The sequence below is a fragment of the Dicentrarchus labrax genome, unplaced genomic scaffold (genome assembly GCF_905237075.1).
Source record: "Dicentrarchus labrax unplaced genomic scaffold, dlabrax2021, whole genome shotgun sequence".
Classification (NCBI taxonomy): Eukaryota; Metazoa; Chordata; class Actinopteri; family Moronidae; genus Dicentrarchus; species Dicentrarchus labrax.
The window spans coordinates 6,919,127-6,946,288 of NW_026136713.1; the positions used below are offsets into that span (position 1 = coordinate 6,919,127).

A 27,162-nucleotide genomic window follows, 5' to 3' on the forward strand; every position below is an offset into this window, starting at 1 on the left:
TCACAAATGTGTCTTGGTGCCATAAAACAACATAGGAGCAGCATGTGATGTGAGCACTGAAACGGCTTGAAGAAGGGATTTCTCTGTTTTCACCGCTGCTCAACAGCATGAAATAACACTTGTGATTGCTTGGTGACAGTCAAGAGTTGCTTTATGCACTTTACTTTAAAAAAGGTTGCATAAAACACGCACAGTGGATAAGGCACTGATTAAGTGACATGATAGCAACAGTATGAGGCAGTAAACAAACTGAGATATGGAAGGTCCTTCTATACCAACTTTACAGACAATGTTCCAGTAGATATCTACAGCTATGGATTTTATGCTCCATAGGTTTAATAGAGGGCTTTTACAAGCTCAGATCAAGGCTCAATTATAGCAAAGTAATGGAAAGCACACAGTAGAAGGGATGAAGGTGAATGGTAAACACTAGCCTTGAACGAACACTGGCAATTGAAGGACTATATTTTTATAGTCATTTAAAAATCATTTAAAACAAAATCAATGAGACCTTCATACGGAAATCAATATTTGTAAAGGTGTCAGTAACTTGAGATACGGATCAAGGTTTCCATACATATCACCCATCTCTTTCATTATCCATCGAGATGGATGGATGAATAAAAAGCAGACTGTGCAACGAGTGCTTCCTGCATTATGTTCCCTTTGCTGTGTTGACACAGGCTACTGTTACAGCATCGATCAAGTAAATGAAATTAATGGCAGCGCCGTGGTAAAGTCCAGCTGGTGCGATTGATATCCGATCAGCCTGTCCTCCTTTCGGATCTCAGTTCCAACACTTCTTCCAGTTCTAATTGAGCAGATGACGAGGGTTCATACCGTCAGCTTTTCATCTCTGTATGTCAGTTCCAGTTCCTAGGCAGGTTCTCAAGGATCCTGCGTCGGTGTGAAGGGTTCGTCACTCCTGCAGCGCGTAAATCCTCCTCAGTGATACCACTGTGCAGAGAAGACATGGCACTGAATCAAACTTAACTAAAACTTCTATGGTAATTTTTAACTTAATTTGTAAAGTTTAGAACTTCACATTTTTGTGAGTGGATTTATGTTAGCATCTGTGCCACAGTGAGGATCTAACTGCTAACCTGATGCTCAGTCAAGTCACTTGATGAGCATGACTGTCACATGCACGCTAGTAATTTGATCAATCACGTAATTTGAACTGTCTTGTGAACACTGAAGCTATCCCTACAAACAAATATAAGAATTGAATAAGATATCACTAAAGTGTTAGCCATCAATGCTTCAAGTTACTTATGTGTGCTATATTCTTTATTAGGCTTTGTGGATTGTGGTTCTAGTTTTGTGAAACTATCACAGTGGGAAACAGTGGTGTAAAAATAAAACATTGGTTTTGGTGGTGAACACTTTCACAGCTAACACTGCAAATAACAAAGATTGCATTATGGTGCTCTTTTGTGTCATTAAAATTTGTATATAATGTGATTTTGTTGATTTGTTCTGTAAACTCAACATTTACTGAGTCTCTGTCAGTCTTGGGATCTCTCCTCTGTGGCTCTAGTTTTCTTCAGTCTTTTTGAGTTATTCCTTACCCAAATCAAGGGTCTAAGGAGAGTGGGTGTTGAATGTTGTACATATTGCAAAGCCCCCATGTGTCCAGTGGTGATTTTGGGCTATATAAATAAAATTTGACTTGACTTTTCCTAGCAGCAACCACCATGTCTAAGTAAAAAAGTTGCAGTTCCTTTAAATGTCTTTCAGTAGCTTTTTTCCCACTTCTTCTAACTTGTGTTTTAGTATTGATAAAAAATGTTTACTTAGATGCTAACAGAATGGCGTTGGCAGTAGTATCACACTCCTGCTAGTAACTGCAAAACCACCTTCTATGTCTGTGTAGTAAAGGTAATCCAGTACTCACCTGAAGTAATCCAGATCATCCCAGCCATTGAGGCTGAGTCCCAAGGGTGTATTTCTGAAGACCCAGAGTACTGAGAAGCTCCCGCACGGTCTCCGGTGCACCTTGGAGGACAGACACCTGCATCGAGATAAAGCAGACGGATATATATATTTTTTTTTTTTTACAGAAAACCACATGTCACATCAACAGCAACTGTCTTTGAGAGCAGTTTCCTACCTCTTTCTCCCAACTGTAGCTTCTATCTCCATGCATGGAAGGACCATTTCTATAACATGGCCTCTGGTTGGGTATGGATGGGCCTCTCTGCTCTGTGGGGAAGAAGTCAACTTCGCTGAGGGACTTGGCAATTTGCAAAGCAGTGAGGGAGTTGTCTCCTGTAGGTCCAGGGAGTTGCTGATCCACCATCCAGGAAACAGAGGACTGACCGTGTGCTAAGTGAGTGGGGATGCAGGGGAAAGCTGACGGCGCCTTGGCTGCCCGGATAGGTTTGGTCCTTTCTGGGAGAAGCTGATGTTGATCCCTTCTGGCTTTTTCCCTGATGATTGCTGAGTGATTCATATACAAGTTCCTTAGGTTCTTCTCTGGCAGTATGGAGTCTTGAACAATATTTTTACCATGGTATTTGTCTCTGGGCTGTGAAGTCTGGTCTTGGTACTGTGACATGACATTACTTGAGGGAGGAGGTAGGGGAGATGGGTTTTTGACCGGAAAAAGCTGATAGGAGGAGTTGGTTTGGGGTGTCTGAAGGTCATTTGTTGGAATGTACTGAGGCAAGACAGCTGGAATCTCAATCTCTGTAAAATCTGATCTCCGACAAGGTCTTCTGTCAAAGCCCGGACGTCCTGAGATTTTTGGGAGCTGCAGGGCCTCATTTCCAGACCAGATCACCTGAGGGTCCCTTCGCTGGGGGAGAGCCTCCTCCACCCTGCGTGCCACTGACACACCTTCAAAGATGAAGTAGGCAGGATTGGTGTAGCTGCTCGGAGTTAGTTTGGGAGGAGCTGCCGAGGACCTGTAATGAACATACAAATTTCAAGCTCAAATTTTTATGTTAGTGTGTCCTCAATTCTTACTCATTTCTTCACAGGGGTTCCCAAACCTTTTCATGTCAAGGACCACCAAGTTAAGAGGATTTTGTCTTAAAGATCAACTGTGTAACATATATATATATATATATATATATATATATATATATATATGTTTTCATTAGTGTATAATCACCTGATATAGGAATTGTTCTGTTTTTGTTGCCTTAGGCTGAGCCTTTTATATCTACAGATGCCCTTGGTCGCTTCCCATGGAGTTTGCCATGTTGAACCACCATGTTTCTACAGTGGCCCAGAGTGGACAAACAAAACACATGTTCTAGATAGGGGGGTTACTAAATCCTATACTCAGGGCCTTCTTCCCTTGTTGTTACAATCAACCCAAGGACCCCTGTTGGTCCCAGACCCCAGTTTAAACATTAACATTAACACTGTGGACCAAAACTGGCATTGTGCAAAAAAAACACAACTCAAGTGCTGTGTTGTTGCAGGCAAGTGGTTACTACTGGTGAGAAAATTAAATACAATCCAGGGAGCCCAGTTTGAGTACGACACGCATGAGTCAAACATCAAAACACTACACAGCCATTAATAATAGTTTGAGACAGGATTTTAAAGCTCTCAAATTATCATGGGAGTAATGTATTGTACTGAAACAGTAGAAATACATCTTTAACATCACATTGTCAAGTACAAGAAATATGCCTCTGATGTTGCGCTGCAGTGCAGGACAAAATCTGAACCATGTTTTTTGACTACTGGCTAACATGCCAGCAACTGTGAACATTTTACATTTTAAATAGTTTTTTTATTGTTTAACCTTTAACCCATTCAAATGATATCTACTGTATTGTGATTTACCTGTTTATGGCCAATAAAATTTGGAAACAAATGTCTAAGAATTATTTTCAAAATAAAAGTGAATCTAGCTTGATTATGTTAAAAAACATGACAAGTAAAACAGGCTCACAAGCTCAAAATTACTAGCAAAAAGTGAACTAAAGAGCTCTGTAGAACTTTTCCTTAAGAGCTGAAGGCTTTCTGCTGCTTTACACTGACGCTCAGAAACATGAAGAGGTCCTCACCTGTTTACTGGGACCCGTGTAGATGCAGGAGACATGTGTCCCCTCCCAGGATCTTTCTCAAAATAGAACCACTCTGAAAAAGTAAAATCACAGGAAATGAACAACACATTTCGTAAAACAAGCAAAGCTTCTTCAAAGTCTGTGTGGTGCTTAAAGGCCAAAGGCTGTATAGGTTTGAATCACACGCAATAGTGGTGTTTTTGTGTGTTGTTGTAGTGCCTGACCTGGTGACAGAATACTCATCTGTCCTGTTTCAGTACCTCAGGATGCATCTGGTCAGGGTCAGTCAATCAGGAGCCAAAAGAGGAAGCAGTCGATAGATACCAGCAAGTGTAAAGCCAAGCCAGGGGTCATTGAGGAACCAAATAGAGGAAGCAATGTGAGACTCACAGGAGAGTCAAAGAATGCAGTGACAGTGGAGATGAAAGTTTAGTGGGAAGTGATAGTGCAAGCAAGGCAGAGGGTAAGAAAGGACCAGTTCCGTCTAACCCACCGTAGACTTTCTCTCGTGTTCCTCGTCTGTCTTTGGGCACATGGATCCTGACCCGTCCCCTTATGGAGCCCATCTCTTCACCTCGGTGAGTCAAAAATGTTTCAAACTGCTCTGACGCACCATTGAGTGAGCGCAGAGCCACACAGCATTCACCTATTAAAAAAAATATTTGAAAAGACTTATTCCCTAGATCAATGAGATATTTCCAGTGCAACCTATCCATCCAGATAGGTATTTCCTGTATTCATTTCGTAAACTTCGACATGATACTCTTATTTTGGACATACTGACTGTAGTTCAACTAAAAATTTACTTTAAAACAAAAAAAAGTCAATTTACTGCCTTAAAACACAGTAATCCATACATTTCATCCTGAAGATTTTCTTCCTTTTGCATCCTTTTGAGATATATAGATTTTTTGTTATTTTTTTACTAAACTATATACCATTTTGCATATATTTTACACTTCATTTGGAAATGTAAACATCGGTTTCCCATGCCAATAAAGCTCCACTGAACTGAAAAGAAATTGAATGTTTTTTTTTAATGTACCTGCATAGGTATAGTGGTGTCATGTAATACATACAAACATAATACGAATCTTTGGAGCTCAAGCTTAAATCTGCAAACTATATCAAAACATAACTAAACCATCTGGATTAGTAGAAAGCACTTGTGGTAAAAGAAAAAAGAAAAGAAAACACTTCATTTTTTGGATGAACTGTAACTTTAAGGGCACTCAGTAGCAAAGTAACTAATCTAGAAGAATGTTATGAATGCAGTTAAAAAGACAAAATTAATTTGCCCTGTGACCAACCGTATGACTCAAATCCATCACATGACTTGACAGACAACAGCAGGTGCTGATCCTGAAGATACTCCATGTCAGACATGATTGGAAGAAGCTATGACAAACATAAACAAATCACAAGTTAACAGTTTGACTTCAACAATACTTTCAGCCATTTCCCAACAGACTGAGCCTCTAACCTTCGGCAGCTGTTTGAGGGACCACCCCAGTTTGAGAAACCCAGGAACATCACAGCTCTGCGAGTCATTCTCACTTGAGCGTCGTGTCTCTGCAAAGAAAGACATGGATGCATTTTTGCCATAATGCTGCAAAACACTTTAAATAAAATGTCTTATTGATGTGACGCCATACCTTCAAGGCAAGACGAATGAAATTCAATGAAGAACTTTGCCTTGCTTGCTGTCTTCACAATGGCCTCGATGCCTTCGAGCTCTATCCAGGCCTTCTCCATGCTTGAATTTAGATCTGTGCCAGACAAATGCACAACAAAACTGTTCACTTAATAAAGGGATTCAGTCTTATTACATGTGCTTGTCTGCGCAACAATGACTGCACCTGTTTTGGAGCTGAACTGTGATGTCACCCCCACTTGGAACGTGGCAAAAACAGGCGAGTGATCGCTTGTGAAGATGTCATCCGTGCAACCTTGTAAGAGACAAATCAGTCTTGTTACTTTATTACTATAACTGCAGTAACAATATTAAGTATCTTATATGTACTGTACTGTAGCTAAAATAACTGCACAGCACTGTGAGGCAGATGAGCTGAAATATTTCACAACATGTGACAAAAGAATGATTTAGGAAACAAAAAGCAGCTTTGCTACTACCCAGTATTTGTTATGTTATGAGGTTAGTGAGAAACAGAAGCTCAGGCTGAATGAGAGGAAATGACTCTGTTTCTTTACGGACCACAGACCAGGATGTAGGGGTTGACCGTTATTCATTTTGAGGGTTGCTCTCCTTTTACAGTGGTACCAGTGAAAAAAAATGACCACAGATATCTAATTTGAGAATGCTGCATCAAAACTTTTGGCTATGTCAAGGCTTAAGCACTGCCCTTTTCTTTGTTGCTCTTATACATTTTGTTTATGCTTTTTTTAACATTCCTACCAAAAGCTTCTTTTTTTTTTAGCTTTTTATCCAGCAGATCTTACCATATGCAGTGCAGATGATGTGGGTCTCTGGGTAGGACTTCCACAGAATCCTATCACACCATGATGGAACATTGACTCGCACCTTCAGAAACGAAGATAGTCAGATATAGAAACTGTATGCATTGAGGGGTGCCTTCATTCCTGTTATGCCAGACATTCCTTTTTTAGACTGTGGGTTAATTCTTAACCTCCTATTTGAAGTGGCCCTGGCAGCTGCTGTCAAAACCAACTAACCCTACAGACTCTTTAAATAGAAGTGGCACATAAAAATATCTTAAGAAGTGAGTTAATTGTATACTAAGAATGCCTCTAGGGTCTTGTCTTTGCTGGTGCAGTTTGTACTACAGGCTGAAAGTATGACACCACACCCTAAAATGTCATTTAGAAAAATTATTAAGACACAAAATTAGACAAAGAGGCACCTTTATTTATCTCTATGAGAGGTTCCAAAAAAAAGAACTACGCTAGCAATTCTGTGTAGCGGCTGTACTTAAATCTTAAAATACTTGTTAGAGATTTCCTTCTAACATTTCATTTTGTTTTAATTGTGGGAATGCATCCGCTGTCCTGCACTTGAAAGATTTTTTTATTTACACATCATCCTGTTTTTCTGAGGTTCTTTTGTCCAACAAGAAATGACTCACTCCTGAAGTCTTGTACTTTTGCCACAGGTAGCAGTCCCTGGAGCCCCGTTCATACCGATAGGTGGGTGGAAATGCAATCTTCTCTTCCTCTTAACCACGATAAACAGAAAAAGAGCACAGAGTGAGGTAAGCAAAGGTAGATCTGAACAATAATGAATTGTATTTATTAATTATTTACTTGTAATTGAAAAAAGCATTAGAGGGCTTTCACAATGACTGTCTGATATTTATAGCTTTCAGTATAGAACAAGGGCCAATAGAAAACCGAAACTCACTGAAATTGAGAAAGGCCTTCCTCTTGTGTCTCTCTCTGGTGAGCTGGTCTGCACACATGAGCTCCTCAAACTCTCTTTTAGATACATGTTTCAGGATGTCCTAGAGTCAGTGCAAACCAGAAAGAAGCAGTAAAATCAATCACTGGGATTTCTCAATTTCTCAAAACTATTGTGCAACCTCAAGCCAGTGTTCCCGGGTGCTAAATCAGAACAGAAAAGAGCAATGAACAATAAAGAAATAATAACTGTCGGTCCTACCTGTACATCCAAGTCGAGTCTGTAGTTGAGGTCTCCACACCAGAAGAGATGAGTGAAGCGCAGGCTGATGTCAAAGGCACCGAGCTGTTTTTCACCCAGAGATAGCAGTCTGAGGATGTCCACAAAGTTCTGGTTCCTCCTGAATGTGATGTACAATAAAAAGGAGAGAACTATAAATGTTTTATGTTAAAGGAAGCACAGTTGGTCTTAAACATATTTATACAGAGAAACATACAATGTACCTCAGGACTTTCTCACTTCCAGAGGTCAGGTGGCAGTTAATAAAACCAAAGGATGTTCCATTGTAGAGGAAGGAGACACCAACCGCCCCCTTGTTTCCTGAAACAACAGAATCACTCAATAAAAACACATTCTGTTGCTGGTAATCATGCCGTAATATTTCTGGCTGTCGGCCATGATATCATGAGATCATGCAGGGCAGCCTACCCAGTGTGTTTCCCAATCCGGTCCTCACACTGGCTGTGTTCACATGGCTGATGCGACTCTCATACTCCGGCTTCACAAACACAGCCAGCCTCAGACTCCAGAGGGACTGTACTGCCACCTACAGGACAATGCACTGCATTACAATAGATGACTAACAGTTTCTAGCCACACACATGCTTACACATTTCTCAATTGATTTTACCCATTTCTATAAAGTGAACTACAATCTATCATATATTTTTAGATATATTCCAACAAGAACGCTGATAACAAAATACCAGACACTCCCATAATCCTTTTCTATGAGATGCTGCTGAAACAGTTTACTTTCAAGTGAAAAAATGTGTGTTCCCTCACACTTAATATATACAACCAAATGTAATATTTCAGTTTTACATCAGTCTGGATGCTCTTTGTAATATTGAATAAATTGTTTTCATCTTTTCACTTGTACAATATATAAAATGAATGAAGCTCAGATTAGAATTAAGCTAGAATACAAGCTTTGTAAGACTAAAACACAAAGGTTCACCCCACCGAGTGGATTTTAAACTCTATGCTTCAGGCTTTATATAGTTGTTTGCTAAAATGTCTTTAGCTCTTTGGTTGATAACCAGCTAGCATTTTCAACAAATTAAACAAACAATGTTATATATTGTTTTTAAAATGTAAACTTATACCAGTTTTTATTTGAAGTGAATCCACCAAGACGTGTGCTTGTGACTCTATTTCCCATTAAACGTTTTATTTCTGTAATATATATATACAATATACAATATACAATATAGTCTATGTTGTTTTTTTTTGTCTTGTCAAATTAAAGAACAGTAATTTTATATTATGTACAGGTATTACAGGTATTCTCTGTTTAAACAGCTGGGTTTAACATTGTACGTTTCACAATGGACAGTAAAAAAAATACATTTCAAAATCCAATAGAGACATCACTTGATACTTAAAATCAGATTGTTAACTCACTTAACCCTACACTTAAACACCTAACCCTAACCCCCTAATCCACCAAAGGCTTTATACAGCCTTTTTCATGCTGTGGTGCTTTCCGGGTATGTAAAGATGTAAAGAACTACTTCTTGTATAAAATACAGTAGCCTTGTGAATAACGCACTCCACCAGTTGAATCACCAGTTGAAGTTGAAAAAGGAGAATTACGGGCCCCCAGTTAGCTCAGTCGGTAGAGCTGGCGACCCATATACTGCAGCGGCCCAGGTTTGAATCCAACCTGCGGCCCTTTGCTGCGTGTCATCCCCTCTCTCTACCCACCTTTCCTGTCTGTCTTCAGCTGTCTCTGTCAAATAAAGGCACAAAGGCCAAAAAAATAACAACTTAAAAAGAAAAAGGAGAATTACTTGTTTGAAGTCAATTTGAGTATAGCTGCGAAGGGTTGCTTTGATATGTTCTGTCCATTCCCTCTCCCCCTGAGGGTTTTCCTGAGTCCCCAGGGCATAGATGTCATGCGGGAGCAAGGCAATCGACTCATCAGGGGTGTGTCCCAAACCACAGCAGGTCACCCACGACTGCAGGCTGCGAGGAGGAGGGGAACCACCTGTGTACACAAAACATCGCAATAAATAATAAAAACTTCTCCCGCTTATTCAGCATGCTATTGAGTCCATGGTGTCTGCATGTTTCAACAGGTTACATTTGAGTCCTTTTTAAGATCATTATGAATTCAATTTAAGACCTATACTTGCAAACAGAGTACGAAAGATATGAAGGAAAGTTATTATTGTATTGGTTCCATGTTGGTTGGGTTTTGTAGTTGTACAGCATGATCAATGTACATTCCCAACAACACATATAAAGTTAATCCAATATTACATATTTAAGACATTTGAATGACTTTTTAGGACCCCGTGGACATTGTGGAGTCTTTTGTCGCCTGATAAATTCATGGTTACCCATATTCCAGGTGCCAACGAACACAGAGACCACATCAGGTTCACTCAGTTGAGAGTGCCTGGTTTTCATCAGCTGGAGGAGTTGGCAGAAAGCATCACGTTTCTGAAAGACATGAGAGTCACTCAGTGAATTATGGGAAAGGAAACATTGGATTCCAGTGAACAACAAAAAGCCATTATCTTGTCTCTTACCCGTGCGCTCTCAAATGTCATCTCGCGTGGTGTGTTGTGGTGGCTGTCAACCACGATGCGTACCTTGGCAGGACTGCTCTGGAACTTGACAATCTGAAGGACTGATGCACAAGAAACATGCCAGCAGACAGTTATACAATATATCTGCAAGCAAGAGACATGATGAATATAAGTAATTATCTTCTTACTTCTGTCATGTGAGACCCTCTCTATACTAAATGAACCAGCCTTCCTGTCAAAGAGCAGCACTCCAGTGTCAACATCCACAGAAACAGTCTGTCGGCCGTACCTCACCATCTTCACCTGGACAAACAAAGAAAAACAACTGTTTACATAGTCAGAGATCAGTTGTATGCATTGCTTTACTTCATGTCATATTTTGAACTGAATAACATTTATAGGATTTTATTGGTGCCTTTTTCAACCTGATTTACCTGAAAGGAGTGGACTGGCAGCTGTCTTGCATGGTTCTTGACAGGTGTCACGATGGTGGGTGTCGGTTCAGGAGGGGGTGGGTTAGGTTGCACTGCCAAGTTGTGATTGGTCACCGCATCTTGTAATGCTTTTAACACCTTTATGAGCAGAGAATTTGCAGTATTGACCATCAAAAACAACCATATGATTTACATCACCCTCTCACTCACTCACTCACTCACTCATGACTCTTTCCATTATCTAGAACAACTTTGTGTAACTTCTCCAATGTTTTACTCAACGTATACATACCTTTTTCTCCAATGAAGAAAGGAGGCTGACCAAAGCTGAAATCTTACACAACAGGCTGTCTATCTCCATCTCTGGGCCCTTGATCCAAGAATACAAGACGAAAGTTACAATAAGTTGATGCATAAGAATGCACCTTTACAGTACTGGGTTATCATACCATGCTGCATGGTTTGTATTGTACCTGTGCCTTGGTGTGTGTTAAAGAGCAGCTAGGATGGTCAAAGACCTTGGCCAGCGTTTCCAGACTTGAGAGAGTCAGGTCAATCTCACTGTAGATCACATCAATACACAAATGGTAAATGGACTGCACTTTTAGTATAGTATCTTTCTAGTCTTTCGACCACTCAAAGCACTTTACACTGTCTGTGAATGTCACATTCACCCATTCACACACATTCACACACTGATGCAGCATCAAGCAATTTGGGGTTCAATGTCTTTTCCAAGGACACTTTGACATGCAGAGACTCAAATGGGACGACCATACATGCATACCATACATCTATTTACATACATTACAACAATACAACAGTTGATACATTGCAAATTGCTCCTAGTTTTCACTGTCAGTTCATCATTCAAAATAAAAATGAAAATATGCTGACCTGTTCAGGCCTTGGCAGGCGGTACCCAGAGTACGCTTAAGGTGACATAGAGTCGTTGCCCCTTTATGCACATTCTCAATGTCGAGAGGCAGCTCACTGAAGAGGTAGTCATTGAGTAGACCAATCACCTCACCCGCAGTACTGAAAAGAGGCAGTAGCGTAGACCAAGAGAAATAGTTCAGCATACAGCAGATACTATTTCAAGACTCTTTATTAATAGGCCAAAAACAAGTTTCACATGTTCTTTTCTCTATGCTTGATTGCCAACAGGAGCATATTTAAATGAGAAGATGCTAATTAGTAGATAACATTGCAGATGGCTAACAATAATGTCACATATCAAAGTCAATAGAAAATCACAAACCAATAACAGTCACATATATAAATCTATCTGATATTGTCACATAGAAAAGAAAGAAAGAAGAGAAGGAAAAGCAATATATCCAGTATAGATAGGCACTATGAAAGAAATATCTTTGAAAGACAGTTTTGAAAATGTATGGCTGTTTTGCATTTAAGCTAGATAATCGTACCTGGATGTGTTAAGCTCCTGCAACTTATCCAGGAACAGGGCATGAGGGGCTGGTTTTGCTGGTGGTCCTGTGAAAGGTACTGTGCTGACAGGGACTGGAACTGGAGGTGGCTTCTCATCATCTGTGCATACATAAAATCAAACATTAATGATAACATTGCAGCTGCAATTTCTAACCATTTTTATAGGCCTGTATTATTTTACTACGTATGCATGGATGCACGATATATTGTATCTTATTTGTACGAGTATTTAACTGTTGATTTGCTGTGATAACAGCTAGCAGGCCCACCTGAGCTATCATCCCCAATGTCTGTATCACGGGGAACAGCGTAGAGCAGAGGAGTAACCAGGCCCTTGTGTGGATGCTGGTATCCCAAAACCAGGTCCTCCAGTGTCCGGAAACAGTTTACCTGCACCCCCTGTGTTGTCTGTGAGACACACACACATGGCAGAAGTCAATGAGTGTGTGTACTGTAGAAATCACATGAACATTTACGCATGCGACCAGTCTGTCATTGCTGTAAACATAAACTGGTAGGACCATACAAACTGTAAACAATGTAGTGTAGATAATAAGGGGCATATACTATACTAGCACAAAACACACTGATGTTGCATTCAGAAACACCTTTTTGGGGGGAAAAACGTAGCAGTTTAAACCAATTAAGCTCTACCTTTTCTTTTGATAGCCTAGCTTTGAGTAATACAAAGTCAAAAGATATGAATGACAAATACAAAGCTATGATGTTGTGGTCTACAGTGTGAAGGCCTCACTATGTTTTGTTTAATTGCAACTTTACCTTGTTCATTCTCAAACTTTTTCTATAAAATAGAGAAACTCTTTTATATAAGGTAATTTTAAAATACCTAGGGAAGACCTCTTTTGCTATAATTTAATTTCTAAATCGTTTAACATCAGCACTAAATTGAACAAAAAGTTAAATAACCCCCAGCCTTTCAAAACCTTGCTTGGAGGAAAAGAAAAAAAAAACGGAACTATTTATTTGCATGACAGAAAAAGACACTCACAGATGATCTGCTGTGATAAAAAGCGTCCCGGGGGGATTTAGAAAGGAGAGGTGACATCACTGACAGCTACTTCCTGGCTACAGCAGCAGTTGGCTGTCATGTCTCACTGTGGTTCAACACTCCCAGTCAGTCTAAAAAGCCCCCCCACTCAAATAAAAACATGGCAAGGAAGTTTGTACATGCATATGTACACACATTTCAGCTACAAGCACATGAAAGCTTACTCAAAAAAACTGCATTCAAAGCAGCAGAGGCAGACATTTAGATTAAATTAACTCTCACGCTGTGCACAGGTGCCGTGAATACATACTCCCTATGCTACTGGTCACATGCACAAAATCAATATGGTACACATTAGACCACAAAACCAAGCAAGCGCTTTTCCTGTGCCCTCTTTTTGCTTTCATTTTGCGGTGAAAGAAACCATTTTTTGGCTTGAGCTACCTGACTCTTTTGCCAGGATCTCTTCAAATAGTATTTTTGTACCACAAGGATCTCTTGAAAAGCAATTAAAAAGAAATGACAAGGAATTAGAGACAAAATAGAGCCCAAAATATCGCCATGGCCATCTTGGAAAAACAAAAAAGCAAGCCTCCGACTTGTGAGTTAGTGGAGCAAATCCAGTGAGGGAAAATGCGTACTGGAGGTTTATACTGATGGCAGTGGAAAAACAACTGAAATAGCAACAGAGTTTAAGGTCTTCGTTTGAAAGCAGAGGATTTTTTCCAAGTCAGAGGCTTGAAAACGACTGCCAGACAATGATTATTAAACTGGCTATTGGACTTTAATATGCAGACATAGTTAAAAAAGCCACAGTTGATTTGTGGTTTAGGCCCTGAAAATGTTTATTTCTCTCACTCTCTCGCTTTCCCTCGCCCAGTTTGTGTGTGTGCTTGTGTGGTTGCAAACTTTGTGCTTGTGTGTATTTTTATCGCCTAATAATTAGGTTATTGGCTGACTAAATGGCCCCCTGCTCAGAATATCAAAAACAGACACATACCATCACTGGCTTAAACTCTGCCACATCCAACAGATTCATTATGTCTAATACAAGCACCCTCGTACATACACATGACAAATAAGCACACCCATTGGTCAATGACCTAGTGTGTGGGTTGAGTAGGAATCTCTGAGACATAAAAACAATTTCTCCTCTGTGCTGCTGAACTCATGCTGCAAGCATGCGGCCACATGGCAGAGATGCCATTCAAACAACAAGGCTACTGCAGTCGTAACAGAGCCCGTACAGAGAGAAAACACAAACATGTTCCTGTTCTGCTTACAACAGGCAATAACAAACCATTGTGTGATCCCCCTGAATCCATCTGACCGGTTGCGTTTCTCCCTGTGTGTACAGTTTGTGCCAAGGTTTCTATTGTGTTTCTCTTTCCTCTGTTCTTCCTTTTTAGTTCAGTGCCGTGCGGTGATGAACACTCACCTGAACTGCAAGAAGGCCGTCTGCATCGGGAAGAATACGATAGGTGTGAACATGACGTTGGAACCTTTGAAAACCAAAATTAACTCTGTTATTAATGGCATTGCAAATTACTACAACACACTTCTGAGCAACCATTCAAAGGGAAAATATACTTTAATGTATTGTTTAAATAAGGACCAGATGTTTAGCTGTAGTTAAACTTTCTTAACACAGTGCCAGTTGTTTTATAAATCACCAATGACGTGGCTTGTTTTAGTTATACAATGTGCGAGAGACACTTAGATCGTCATCTCCATCAGTCACTTCAGAGGAATTTGTTTTCAGGCGGCACGCAGATGAAGATGAATGGCCGTTTCTGTCAGTCAGCTACTGTACATTACAGGATAAAAGGGGAACCATGATAGCCGAATTAATACATACAAATGTGCGGCGAAATGTAAGAAACTAAAAGAGGGAATGACATATTGAGAAAAGAACGAAGGGAAAGAGGGAGCACTATGAGCAGCCAGGCTCAGCTTTCAGGAATGTATCTGGCTCAGGCTGATGAGCAGTCAGCGTAGTGCGGTCGCTGGAGCTCCCGCCCTCTTTCAGAGGCCCCAGGGAAGGAAGAGGGGTAAAGAGGGGAAACAGGGAGCCCTTGGCCAGGGTTTGACTAGCTGAGGTGGACTGTGTTCGGACAGGATAGTCTGACTAGTCTGGAGAGGGTGTATGTGTGAGGTTGGCCCAGCCCGGCATACCCAGCCATTCTGCTGGCAGATGATGGTGAAAGTGATGGATGTGACAGGGGGAGTGAAGCTGCTGAATCAATTTACAGATGGGGACACTCTGCAGAAATGTTGAGTTTATGAATAGTTTCCAATCCTATATGCCAAAATCTAAGTTTCATAAGATTAGGTAATCAGGTTTGGTTTTACATAAAGTAGAACTGCTTTCTGTTTCTTCTCACAAAGGGCAGCGTTCACTACTTCAAGACATCCTTACTGAATCATTCATTAAATATTTGCAAGGAAGTGGAACACATAAAATCAGACTTTCGAAGTAACATTCGATAGTTTCTATAAAAAAAACTATTCCTTGTGAGTAAAGAGTCACATTCCCATGCATTTTCCTTCACTTTTAACATTTTACATTAACAGGTCGCAGGTGCTTGTACAGAACGTATCATCTAAGATATCATAATGGCTTAAAGTACCTCGGACAGGAAATTATATTTCATTGTGATAGGTAAGATAAACTGGACTCCTCTAGGGTAAATATGTGTGTGTTTGTGTGTTTGTGTGTGTGTGTGTGTGTGTGTGTGTGTGTGTGTGTGTGTGTGTGTGTGTGTGTATACTCACAGCAGGCACAATGCATAGGCTCCTGGCACAGACTCACTGTCTCTCACTAGGTAGCTGCCATCCCTCCCCGCCCGTGCCAGCAAGTCCTCTGCATGCACTCGGCTGATGTCACGATGATACCATGCTGCCGTAGCCATGGCAATCAATGTCGTGAGATATGTTCATAAAAATAATCCACATGAGGTGATGAACTTGACATAACACAGATTAAACGCAACTGTACTGTGTCAGACTTGCTCGGACGGCATCCCACTTTGTATTGAGTGCTCTGCTTCAGTGTTTAGAACTTTCCCATGATCCTTTTCTTCATGATCAAAGTGTCAAACAGACAACCCCACACCTTGTTTTTATCAGCTAGCATTTCCTGGGTCTCTGTTGGTTCCTTCTGGGTCACACATCCTGTAGCATCAGAAGAAAAAAGAAAGGCAGATCCAGCTGATTGTGAGGAGAGTCCTCTCTAACAGCCTGCTCCACAGCAGAAGCTACAGTCCACCTTTCTGATAATATCCTTGTACAGAGAGAGCTTGTTTCAGTTTTTGGTTGCAAGTTGCTGCACCCAGGTGGGTGTGTTGCTCCAACAAACACAGACCATCACAGCCGTGCGAGGGAGGGCGAGGGAAGGAGGTAGAGGAAAAATAGCGAGAGGTGCTGCACACAGTCTGAATGAAGCAGCCACCCTTGAGGCAATGACGGTGCCTCTAGCTTAACCACAAACACAAGCCCTCCTCCTGTCCCAAAACAAAACCCCCACATGCAAACAACAGGAAAAGAAGAACTAAGAATGGCAAAACAAACAAATCAAGCCACACACACGGCACCCACACACTCACACACGCACACAGCAGAGACAGAAACATACCAGATGGAACTCAGTCAGCACTAAAACCAGACAGGCATGCAACAGAAACCAGACTAATTCAAATTATTTCCCAGCTCTGTTGCCATATAAGGGAATAGGAACACCCTCCAAAAAGTTCAGCTGATGACTGCAGTTGTCTTTGCTCCTTCCAGGCCTAGATTCCATTTAGAGTGTGTCTGGTTGGATGTGGGCTACTCCGGGGGTCTCACTTTCATGCTGGATGTTTGTGAGCTGGCATGTGTGTCTTGTCAGTAGAGTCCCGTCCGCAGTGGCGTGGTCTCCAGCGGTTCTTCAGAGTGCTGTCAGAGCAGAGGGAGGGAGCAGAGAGGCAGGAGGACAACCCCGTTAAGAGCGCAGGGCAGACAGAGGAAGTGACTCGACATTCCAGATGGCGGACATAGCCAGGAGAATTCTTGCAAGGGGCTCAACTTCACCACCAGTGTGTGAAACAGCAGACTGCTTCCTTTCTCTCTCTCTCTCTCTCTCTCTCTCTCTCTCTCTCTCTCTCTCTCCCCTCCTGTGTTCTCCCTCCCCTGCCTCTGTCTTTTCCCTCAAATTCCAAACAGAAAACATAGCTTTCCACACACACACTCACAGGTGAGCTGCCTGGCTAATCCTCAGTTTCTCCCTTTGTTTTTTAATCATCTTTATCTTCTGAAGTTTGATCCTCTGGCACGGATACTTACTTTCATTCAACCTTTCTTTCCCCTGTCCCAACCTTTTTCCTTTTGTCACCCTGCCTAAACTTCCCTTCCTCTCTCGCTCACTCCTTCCCTTTCAGCAAAATGCAGCCTCCATATGGTTATGATCATCCTCCACTTTCTTATTTTTGCCCTCCTAGAGCATCGCCCATTATTCAGCCCTCCTACTTCCCTCCTTCTCCATTAGCTGGAGCGTATAACTCTGTGGGAAGCTGTTTGGTCCCATATTTGCTGTTCTGCCTCTCACTACTCAGCAGAAATGTGCCGACCACCAACCGCAGCTCCCATAAAACAAATAGACACAAGTCCATCCCAATCTGATGACATATCAACTTAACCCTCAATCTGTAACCACTTCTTCTTGATATTGCTTTGAGCTCAATACAGCAAACATTTTAAAGATATACAGTATGATGTCATTGAGGCTGTAAAGCAGTGTTTTGAGCTAAATGCTAATTTGGACATGCTCACAGTGACAATTAAAACTTGCTGTTGTTTAATTAAAGGACCAGTGTGTAGTATTTAGTGGCATCTAATGGTGTAGTTGTACATTGCAACTCTCTCGCTTCACCATCGCCTTCCAAGCATGAAGCAGAAACTACGATGGCCACGAAACGAGTGATAGATATTTCACTGGACTGACCAACCAACCAACAGACACTGCCAATTCGGAGCCAATGCCGCTAGCCTGGCTAAAAAAAAAAAAAACAACAACTCTTATCATGAGCCCTCTAGAATATAGAAAAATTACTTCTTCTAAGTTTTTTTTTTTTTATTGTAGGTTTTAAAAAGTGGATTACTGCTCAGATGAGCGATTTATTTATGATTTCTTTGATCAAGAAATGGTGTAAAATTTTAATTAACAATTGAAAAATATATCTTGTAAATATATCCCATTATATAAGCTCTTCATCAGAACAGAAGCTTGAGATATGATATGTCTCGGATGGAGGGGTAATAACATTCACCAAACCCAGAAAACTGATCTGGTTCCTCTCTCTTCCCCATCCTGTTCTACCAAATGGTCTGCTTATGCAAGCAGTGGATTGGACAGGATACTGAGACAGACACTGAGACTGCAAGATGTACTCCATTTCTATTAACCGCCTACTCTCTTTCATTTTCCATGCCGGCTGTTGGATGGGATTTTGAATTTAATTAAAATTGTTTTATTTAAATGAGTCAGACACCCTATCTGTATGACAGGGATGCTTGAAGAGCTGTAGTTTTGCTGAGTACCTCCATGGAAATACATAACGTTTCTTTATATTATATAATCAAGGCCAGGCAGCAAGCCGACCATTGGTTATATAATATGTAAGCCAAATGAAAGTATATCTTAAAGGGTAACAGTAAAAGGGTGGTGCTAATTTCTATTAACTGTATACATAAAAGAGACTGTTAAACATGAGGAATATTTCAAACTTGTACAATTATGTTTTATGGAACAACATACAGTGGCTAAAGGTCAGCTAGGGAAAACATAATAAAAAATATTAATATTAATATTATTTATTTAATTTATTAAATAAATAAACAGGTTACTCCCCTGTAACGGGCCAAAATCCAGTTCCATCTCAGTGTGTGTCTGCATTTCAAGTGCAATAATCATTCAAATCAGTGATGTTGACTACAGTACTGTACATCAGCAAAGAAGGTTAGGTTGTATAAGGTTACACTAACGACACACAGTTCATTGTCGGTCGTAAAAAAGCACTGATTGGCTCAGAATCTGATCGAGTTTGCTCCTGTTGGCAACAAACACAGCATCACTACCTCAATTTAGCAACACACTGAAGTCTGTGTTGTTAAGATGAGGTAATACCATGGTGCTGTAATGCACTGGGACGAGTCAGCCATCCCTTTGAGCAACAACATTGACTGTCTATATAAAGTGTTTGCCAAAAATGGCACCAGATTAACTGTAAGGGGCTTATGTGACTGTATTTAACCTCACATAGCCAAAACTGTTAAAAGAAAACACTGGCGCTGCATGACGAGAACAGAAAATAAGATTAGGTCTTGTCAGTGTCTTTATCCTGTGGTATACAAAAATACAGACCTGACATACATCATATAACAATTACGCTAACCTTAAACCAAGAGGCCTGTGAACAGATGCATGGATACACAGTCAGTATTCCTTTAGCATTAACATATCATTCAGTTGATTCATCAAGGCGAGAAAAAACAATTTAAACTAAATGTTCATAGGTTTACAGCTTTCAGGCAGAACTGTTTCATTTTGTCTTATTTGACCCAGATGTGGTTTTGTTTGCCCACTAAAGCGCACAGAGGCTGTATCAGAATGACTGTATATGCCAAAAATAGAATACACAGAACAGAAGGTAATAGAAGGACTTGTTCCTCTATTTTAAACACAACAGTTTTTTGTATCTTGATGACAGAGCTGCTTGAAGAGCTGTTGCTACTAACAAAACCTGCATGGAAAGGCCTCACATTTATTTGCTCTGTATTATATTGTTATGCAACAGCTGCGAGTCCAAATAGGACAGTGATGAAGTTTTGTTTTAACTGCTTAAGGTAGCATCTCCTTGGACAAACCTTTAAAAAATGGTTCACATCTGAGGTACATTACAAACTCATACACAAACCACCATTAATACATACTGTATGTCACACAACTATTATATATTATATTTCAAAATGTGTTTTTAAAAAGGGATTTTAAGACTTGCTTTGTTTCTTTTAAACAATATTTTCCAAAGCACTGACAGTCTTCAGTCTAGGCAACAGTTTGTATGACCATTTTCTGCCCAAACTGTGGCCATGATTTTGGAGTTACATAAAAGCCTCGTGTTTCACATAGAGGAGCCACTGCTCCCACATATGAGCACTCTTTCAAAAGTAATTTTTTGCTTTAATTTCTTACATTGACATCTGGTGTACTGCAGCAGTCTGAAGCATGCTTTCCACAGTTCCCTATCTGTTTGGGATTTCCTTTCACTGACTATACACACATATAAGAGTGAAGTTAAATGTGGGGTAGAATGATTAGGAAAGTAGCTTTTCATTTATTAAACAGCTTAACTTTGTAGCCTATTTGCCGGTGCCCCGGGTCATGATCCGGCGGTGTATACATGTCCTGTCTATACAGCTTTAAAGGGATCTCAACCCTTGTCCCCATATGACAGCAGTCCAACACTAATATCCACCAATCTAATTCATTATCTTTGACTGCCAAGGTGTGACAACCCATCCACAAAACCCATCATCTAGCTCAATTAATTAATCAATTACACCTGACTGTGGAAGTGAGAAGATCCTCCAGCAATCCATCAGACGGATTGACCCTTAAAGCTGGAGTTAACCTGGGCCTCCGCCCCAAATGAGGTAACCAAACTAACAGATTTAGGTGGTCCTTGTCAACTTATAAAGTCAAATATTTTAAAGGTTATGACCATTCTGATATAGATCATGATTTAATATCTTTCTGAATTTAGTCACAAGCATAAACTGTGGAACTGATTTACTGGTATGACTATAGTTAGGTAGATAATGAGTTGTTAAGCCTTGTTGCTTGCACAGCAATAAGTCGGCAGGTCACATAGATCTCTGTAAACCTGCCATGTGCACAGATTGCACAAGGCTTGGTAGAGAAGCCATCTGTCGCACTGGCTACCATAACAACCAAAATCCAACTAATACCACTCTACTCCTGTCTAAGCTATAAGAAAGGAAGTCCTTGAACATTCACACATAGTCCTTACAGACAATGTTTTAACCTCAGTGAGGCTCTTATAGCATTAAAACCTCATAGTTTGCAGCAAAGTTTTACTTCATTACAGTATTTATCACTGAGCCAATAAAAACTAAAATTTAACCAAGTTTTTACAATCATTTTTGAGAAACTTTTCACCTCCAGAGTTTCTGATGTCAGTGGACACATTGCCATTTGCCCCACCATTATATATAAATTAGGAAAAATCTGTTTTTCTAACATTTACTCACACTAAACAACTGTGTGTTGTTTAGTCCCAATATTCATAATATGCAAAATGTGGAGTGCACATCGACTGTAGAAAATGTGAGATTTATTCAAAAGCCGACAAAGACAAATTGGCTGATACAGTTTTCTTCCAGGACTATGTTATTGCAATCTGTCCCACCCCCAAAACTGCCTACGTCTCTGAACTTATTCTTTTGAAGTCAATATTATTTTTACACATGCATGTGGTCCGAAACAGTAGTGTTCTAATGCATTAATCAGATTTGCTCTGAAATAGCCCTCTTTGACAGGCTGCATAAGCTATAGGGAGGGCTCCAAGGTTTAGAAGTCATAGTATAAAAGCAAACAGGAGGCAGTGATTGGCACTCACACCCACTGTCAACAGTGACGGATTACAGAAGACCGCAGAGAAGACTCATTGACAGACCTGAGGACACGTAAGTGATCCGTCTGACCAGTGGCACATTAGAAATATATTGAGATGATAATAACTCAAGATAATGATATTGCAGTTATTGCACAGGAGGATTAGTATTTATTTAAAGTTTATAGTTAGTAGTAGTTAATAGTTTAAAGTTTTTAACTTTAGTAAGTTCAAAGGAAAATAACAGCATACTTCAACCACTCAAATTAAGTTTAAGCTTATGATTGTTTATGATAATATAATTGTAAAATCATAAATGTACTCTCTCTACTAGTAAGTAATTCAGAAGTTATTATTGCCATAGGCTGCAACGGTGAGTGAACTTCATCGGTGGTTCTTATGACTGAAACTCTCAATGATTTTTTGCAGACTGGATCTATAACTTCCATCAACATGTCAAAGTGAGTATAACACTTTTGACTCATTCATGTTTGATTCATTCATTCTGGTTTAGTTCAGAGATTAGCATGTATGCCTTATAACGCCAATTAAACTGTTTAGGGCATTAAAATGCCACAAAAAGAAATGTGATGAAGATGAATACAAGCAAACGCCACTTTGTTGAAATACAAATTGTTAACAATCTTTGAATTATAGTATAACTTTGGGTCAATTTAAGACTTATTTAATGGAAACAAGAAAAGGTCACGACTTATATGCAGGGATCAAGTGGTAATAACTTCACAAGAAAGAAGTCCAGGGGCTTAAATATAGCCATTTAACATCTTGGCAGAGGCACATGCTACAGTCTCTGTCTTCAGGATACGGATAAATCCTGATTAAGTTGGATTGTGTGGATTTGATCTTGGAAGAGAGGTTTACAAGACGAAGAAAAGAAAAGTTTTAACAGGATTACTTGGCACACAAGAGAAAGAACACCATCAAGGATTACTGTTTGTTTGTGGCTACATAGACGGAGCAAAGGGGGTGCGCTCACGCGGTTCTGTAATACGAAGAATATTAAGAAAAACAATCACTATTTTGGATTTATATATGATATGATACATATTCAACATTCAATATAACATGTCTCCTTAAGGAACTATTTATAAACAATAGATAACAAGATTTCTTATTATCAATTGTATATATTATTAAGTATAATGTATTGATTTACTAAATCACAGTTATGTTTTATGTCCAGATTAGACACTTGTGCCAGCAGGTGCCTTTCAATCCTCAGCAATAATCCATACTTAAGGAGTCGATGGAGGGTGGGGGGTATCCTGTAATTGGAAATTACAACTATGGGAGGTGGTAGTTGCACAACACTATTGCCTAAGACCACTTCATAAGTGAAAAAAAGAATGAATGAAATAAAGAAGAAAAATGGGAGGGGGCATTTGGACTTGGTCCTTTATGTCTTAATGTGTTTGTATCAAAAAGTGTTCAAAGGTGTAACATAACAGTCTGATTCTCTGTCTTTTCCTCTTTTTTTTTTGCTCTTTTCAGGGTATTTAAGAAGACCAGCGGCAATGGAAATGTAAGTGGCCTCTATAATATAGTCATTACAGGGAACCTCTTGAGTATAGGGAGGAGTGCAATTTGTATGTATCTCTTCCAACTCCCAGAAATAACTTCCCAACTCTTGTAACCTTGGCAGAGGAGTAACTCTCTGCTTTTCTCTGTTTCTCTCAGATTGCCTTGTACTTGGGGAGGAGAGACTTTGTGGACCATCTGGATTCAGTGGATGTAGTTGGTATGTGGCACTATGTCTGTTTGTACAGCCTCAAATTTACACACATACAATGAATGTGTTTGTTAGGTATAATGAAATTCCTCTAATTTACAGACGGTGTTATTAAAGTGGATCCTTCTGATCTTAACGGCAGAAAAGGTATTTCTATCTCAATCACTGCCAATGATTAAAGTTGTAGAGCCTACAGTTATGCAACAAAACTAAATATATCCTTTTCCATTGCAGTATTTGTCTACCTTGCTTGTGCCTTTCGCTATGGAAGCGATGAATTGGATGTTATTGGGCTGTCCTTCAGGAGAGACATCTGGGTCCAGCGTGTTCAGGTTTATCCACCTACAGGTGAAAGCATAAACAAGACACCAATGCAGGAATCCCTCCTGAAAAAAGCTGGAGAGCAGGGATATCCTTTTTCCTTCCAGGTGAGGAAGCATAACTCACTCACTCTTTATTTAACAGATTTAATATCACCTGTCCTTCAGTCAAATGTCATCTCGATCAATCACAGATCATTGACTTCACCTTTACCTTCCACTCAGGATCTTAATTTAATAATGTGCCTTGTTTGTACTTCAGATGCCAACAAATCTCCCATGCTCAGTCTCCTTACAGCCTGGGCCAAATGATGCTGGCAAGGTACCTTTACCGTGCATATTCATTTACTCTTATACACAACTTTCAATTTTCAAAACAAATCATTTATTTCTGTCTTTTTCTGTTGTAGGCTTGTGGCGTGGACTTTGAGGTTAAAGGATACATTGCCAATGAAGCGGACAATGCAGATGAAGTCATTGAAAAGAAGTATGTATGCCTAGAGCTAAACCTTACTGTCAGCCCAATCTTCTACTGCCTCTTTAAGCTGTAGCAGGATTAAAGACCCTCACTCTCTTTGTGTGTATTTTTTCTGGTCTTAGGGACACATGTCGCCTGATGATTCGCAAAATACAATTTGCACCAGCTAACAACAAGGCCGGACCCAAGGCTGATATAACCAAGCAGTTTATGATGTCTGACAAACCTGTTCACTTGGAGGCCTCCCTTGAAAAAGAGGTTGACATTGAAGCCTACATATTGTTTTTTTGGCAATATATACATAATATAACTGTTGCCTAATGATTCAAAATAAACTATCCTTATATTTAGATTTATTATCACGGAGAAACAATCACTGTCAAGGTAAAAATCAACAACGAAACCACCAAGGTTGTAAAGAAAATCAAAGTCTCAGGTGAGTAGCGAGGAAAGTTTGATTAAAGTTTGTAGCTCATAAGAGAAGGAAGAGAAAAATAATTTGAGTCAGGGTTCATCTTTGTCTTTATAATACATGCTCATAAATGTTGACTGATAATTCTAACAGAGATATATTTTTTCTTTTAGTTGAGCAGCTAACAAACGTGGTGCTCTACTCATCCGACACTTACGTCAAGGCAGTCTGCTCTGAGGAGTTCGGGTGAGGCTTTGCACTGTAATCAAATGATGTTTATTAGCAAGATTCAGAATCAGTTTTATTCAAGAAGGAAGTATCTGTCTGTATATTACATCTGAAGTATATTATCACATCCTAACATCCTCAAATTTTATCTATACAGCGATACAGCGGAAACATTGCTTTGTCGTTGTTACATTTAATTTTAAATGCAAAGTATATATTGAAAAGTCAACTGGCTGTTAACATGTATTCCTATTTATCTATTTCTAAATTTCACTGCAATACACAGGGAGACAGTAAACGCCAGCTCTACACTCGAGAAGTCCTTCCAAATAACCCCACTGCTGGCCAACAACAAAGAGAAACGGGGTCTTTCAGTGGACGGGCGGCTAAAAGATGAGGACACGCACCTAGCATCCACTACCCTGTAAGCCGCTCTAGGTCTCTTGCAAAGGGCTTACTGTGAGCCCAGCACGGGTTTTCATCCTCTTATTTAGTGGTGATACAACTCTACATTCTGTCATCCACTTATCGTGTCTTAGACCAAATCCTCAAGCTGTGAAAGGTAAACTATTTCTGTCTCCTCACAGGAGTCAGGGAGAAAAGGAGATGCAGGGAATCATTGTGTCCTATAAAGTCAAGGTCAATCTAATGGTGGCCGGTGGAGGGTAAGGCTTAACTGAAAAGAAAATATTCATGCACGATACAAATTATGAAGACTAATTGCGTCTTTTATTGTTTCTCTGTCACCAAAAGCCTGCTGGGAAGCCTAACAGGAAGGTAACTATTGGTTTTCCTTAATTTGTAGTCATGTGTTCTTAGTGTAAATAATATATAAATTACAATTCTATAAGTTTTTAGTCATAAAAACTTTTATTTTCATTTTTAGCGATGTCACTGTGGAGCTTCCTTTGACTCTGATGTCCCCAAAACCTGCAGGTGAGTGCAGGGTTTATAATATAATCATCATATGATTGCCATTTAAATGCTTCTTGATACATTTCACTTATACATGCCATGTATGTCCTCCCATTTTATCCATTTATTGCGTACCTTTGCTGTATTCTGAGCAGAAGTGTAAGTATTAAACTGTCTCTATAAAAAGACATGTATTGTATATATTGTGGCTGTGATTTTGGTGACATGCTGCTGTTATTTTTCTCCTTTGTGCTATGAACCACAGCAAATTGGAGTAAAGGCCTTTTTAGTTGAGGTGAGGTCACTGCCAATTCAACATACTGTATACAGTCCACTTCTTCAAGGGCTACACCGCATGTCTTATATATGAAATAAATATCTAATTTGAGCACTCTGATGTTATATCTTGTTCATGACACATATCAACAATACAGTCAAAAGACTGCATTTGCATAAGAAAGGTTCGGAGGTCATTTGAGAGAAGCCTACATGTGATGGCCCTTGTATGAGTGCACTGCTTCACCCTACAACCCTGCTGCATTTGAACCATCGTTGCTCCATCTCCAAGAGGATTTTTTTGCTAATGCATTAGATAAAGGGTAGCTGCCATTATGTTGTAAAAATTTCCATTTGCACAGAACCTGTTTTACCCTTGACTGAATATAAAATCAGATGAAATTCATTCCATGAGTTACCTTGGTGTAATGTTGGACTAAAAAGAATCAGCTGTTTGTACATTTCTTGCCAACAGGGCAGACATCTCAATCGAGTCCATGGACGGTTGAGACGACCAGCGAAGGAAAATCACCTCTCTGAGAAGAGAACACAGAACAAAAAGGAACTAAACACTAATGAACAAAAGCACAAAGTGTCCCTGAGTGACTACAATGCTCTTATTTATCCTGTACAGATACATTTTTATTAGGCATCACCACACGAGTCCTAAACTCAGTTTCTTTGATGCCATCATAGCAATAAGTAGAAATAAACATGTATTGTATATTTTTGTTTGTCAAAAGAAATGTCCCATAGTATAGAGTTTACTTTTGTTTCCATGTGTTATGAATATTAAACTTGTTTTATTAATCCTTAATGTTATTATGGTGTGATTAGAGCCATGATATATTATGAATTAATGTACAGCTGAATGATGAATATCCCCGAAATACCTTTACTTGTGTCACTATATATCAACAAGAGAGGTAAATAAACACATTGTTTCCCTGAATTATCCCTTATGGTTGTTTATTTTGGTCAGTAGTTTTATTTTAA

The 27,162-nt window shown here is 39.7% G+C and overlaps 2 protein-coding genes and 1 long non-coding RNA gene across 3 annotated transcripts; 2 read left to right on the forward strand and 1 right to left on the reverse strand.

The window, feature by feature from the left end:
* Window positions 1-133: 133 nt before the first annotated feature.
* On the reverse strand, window positions 134-26,704 carry inppl1b (inositol polyphosphate phosphatase-like 1b). The gene is given in 29 exon segments (XM_051419055.1): window positions 134-957; window positions 1,898-1,941; window positions 1,943-2,014; window positions 2,114-2,909; window positions 4,029-4,101; window positions 4,522-4,674; window positions 5,339-5,426; window positions 5,512-5,600; window positions 5,684-5,797; window positions 5,888-5,977; window positions 6,489-6,570; window positions 7,133-7,221; window positions 7,408-7,507; window positions 7,666-7,804; window positions 7,908-8,004; window positions 8,113-8,230; window positions 9,480-9,676; window positions 10,032-10,134; window positions 10,224-10,324; window positions 10,412-10,526; window positions 10,658-10,795; window positions 10,950-11,027; window positions 11,131-11,218; window positions 11,555-11,695; window positions 12,088-12,208; window positions 12,379-12,517; window positions 14,557-14,620; window positions 15,894-17,051; window positions 26,586-26,704. Coding segments are annotated over 28 exon segments (3,660 nt in total). The 5' UTR covers window positions 16,031-17,051; window positions 26,586-26,704; the 3' UTR covers window positions 134-863.
* arr3b (arrestin 3b, retinal (X-arrestin)) lies at window positions 21,779-25,946 on the forward strand. Its single transcript, XM_051420940.1, has 15 exons — window positions 21,779-21,860; window positions 22,217-22,248; window positions 23,300-23,330; window positions 23,486-23,546; window positions 23,640-23,684; window positions 23,772-23,965; window positions 24,120-24,179; window positions 24,268-24,344; window positions 24,458-24,593; window positions 24,687-24,771; window positions 24,921-24,993; window positions 25,262-25,399; window positions 25,563-25,640; window positions 25,729-25,752; window positions 25,862-25,946. Exons 2-15 carry the CDS (start codon window positions 22,241-22,243, stop codon window positions 25,944-25,946), a joined length of 1,095 nt encoding a protein of 364 aa, XP_051276900.1. The 5' UTR covers window positions 21,779-21,860; window positions 22,217-22,240.
* LOC127374090 (uncharacterized) lies at window positions 26,102-27,118 on the forward strand. Its single transcript, XR_007886990.1, has 2 exons — window positions 26,102-26,185; window positions 26,642-27,118. It is a non-coding gene; the product is annotated as an uncharacterized LOC127374090 (long non-coding RNA).
* Window positions 27,119-27,162: the final 44 nt, after the last annotated feature.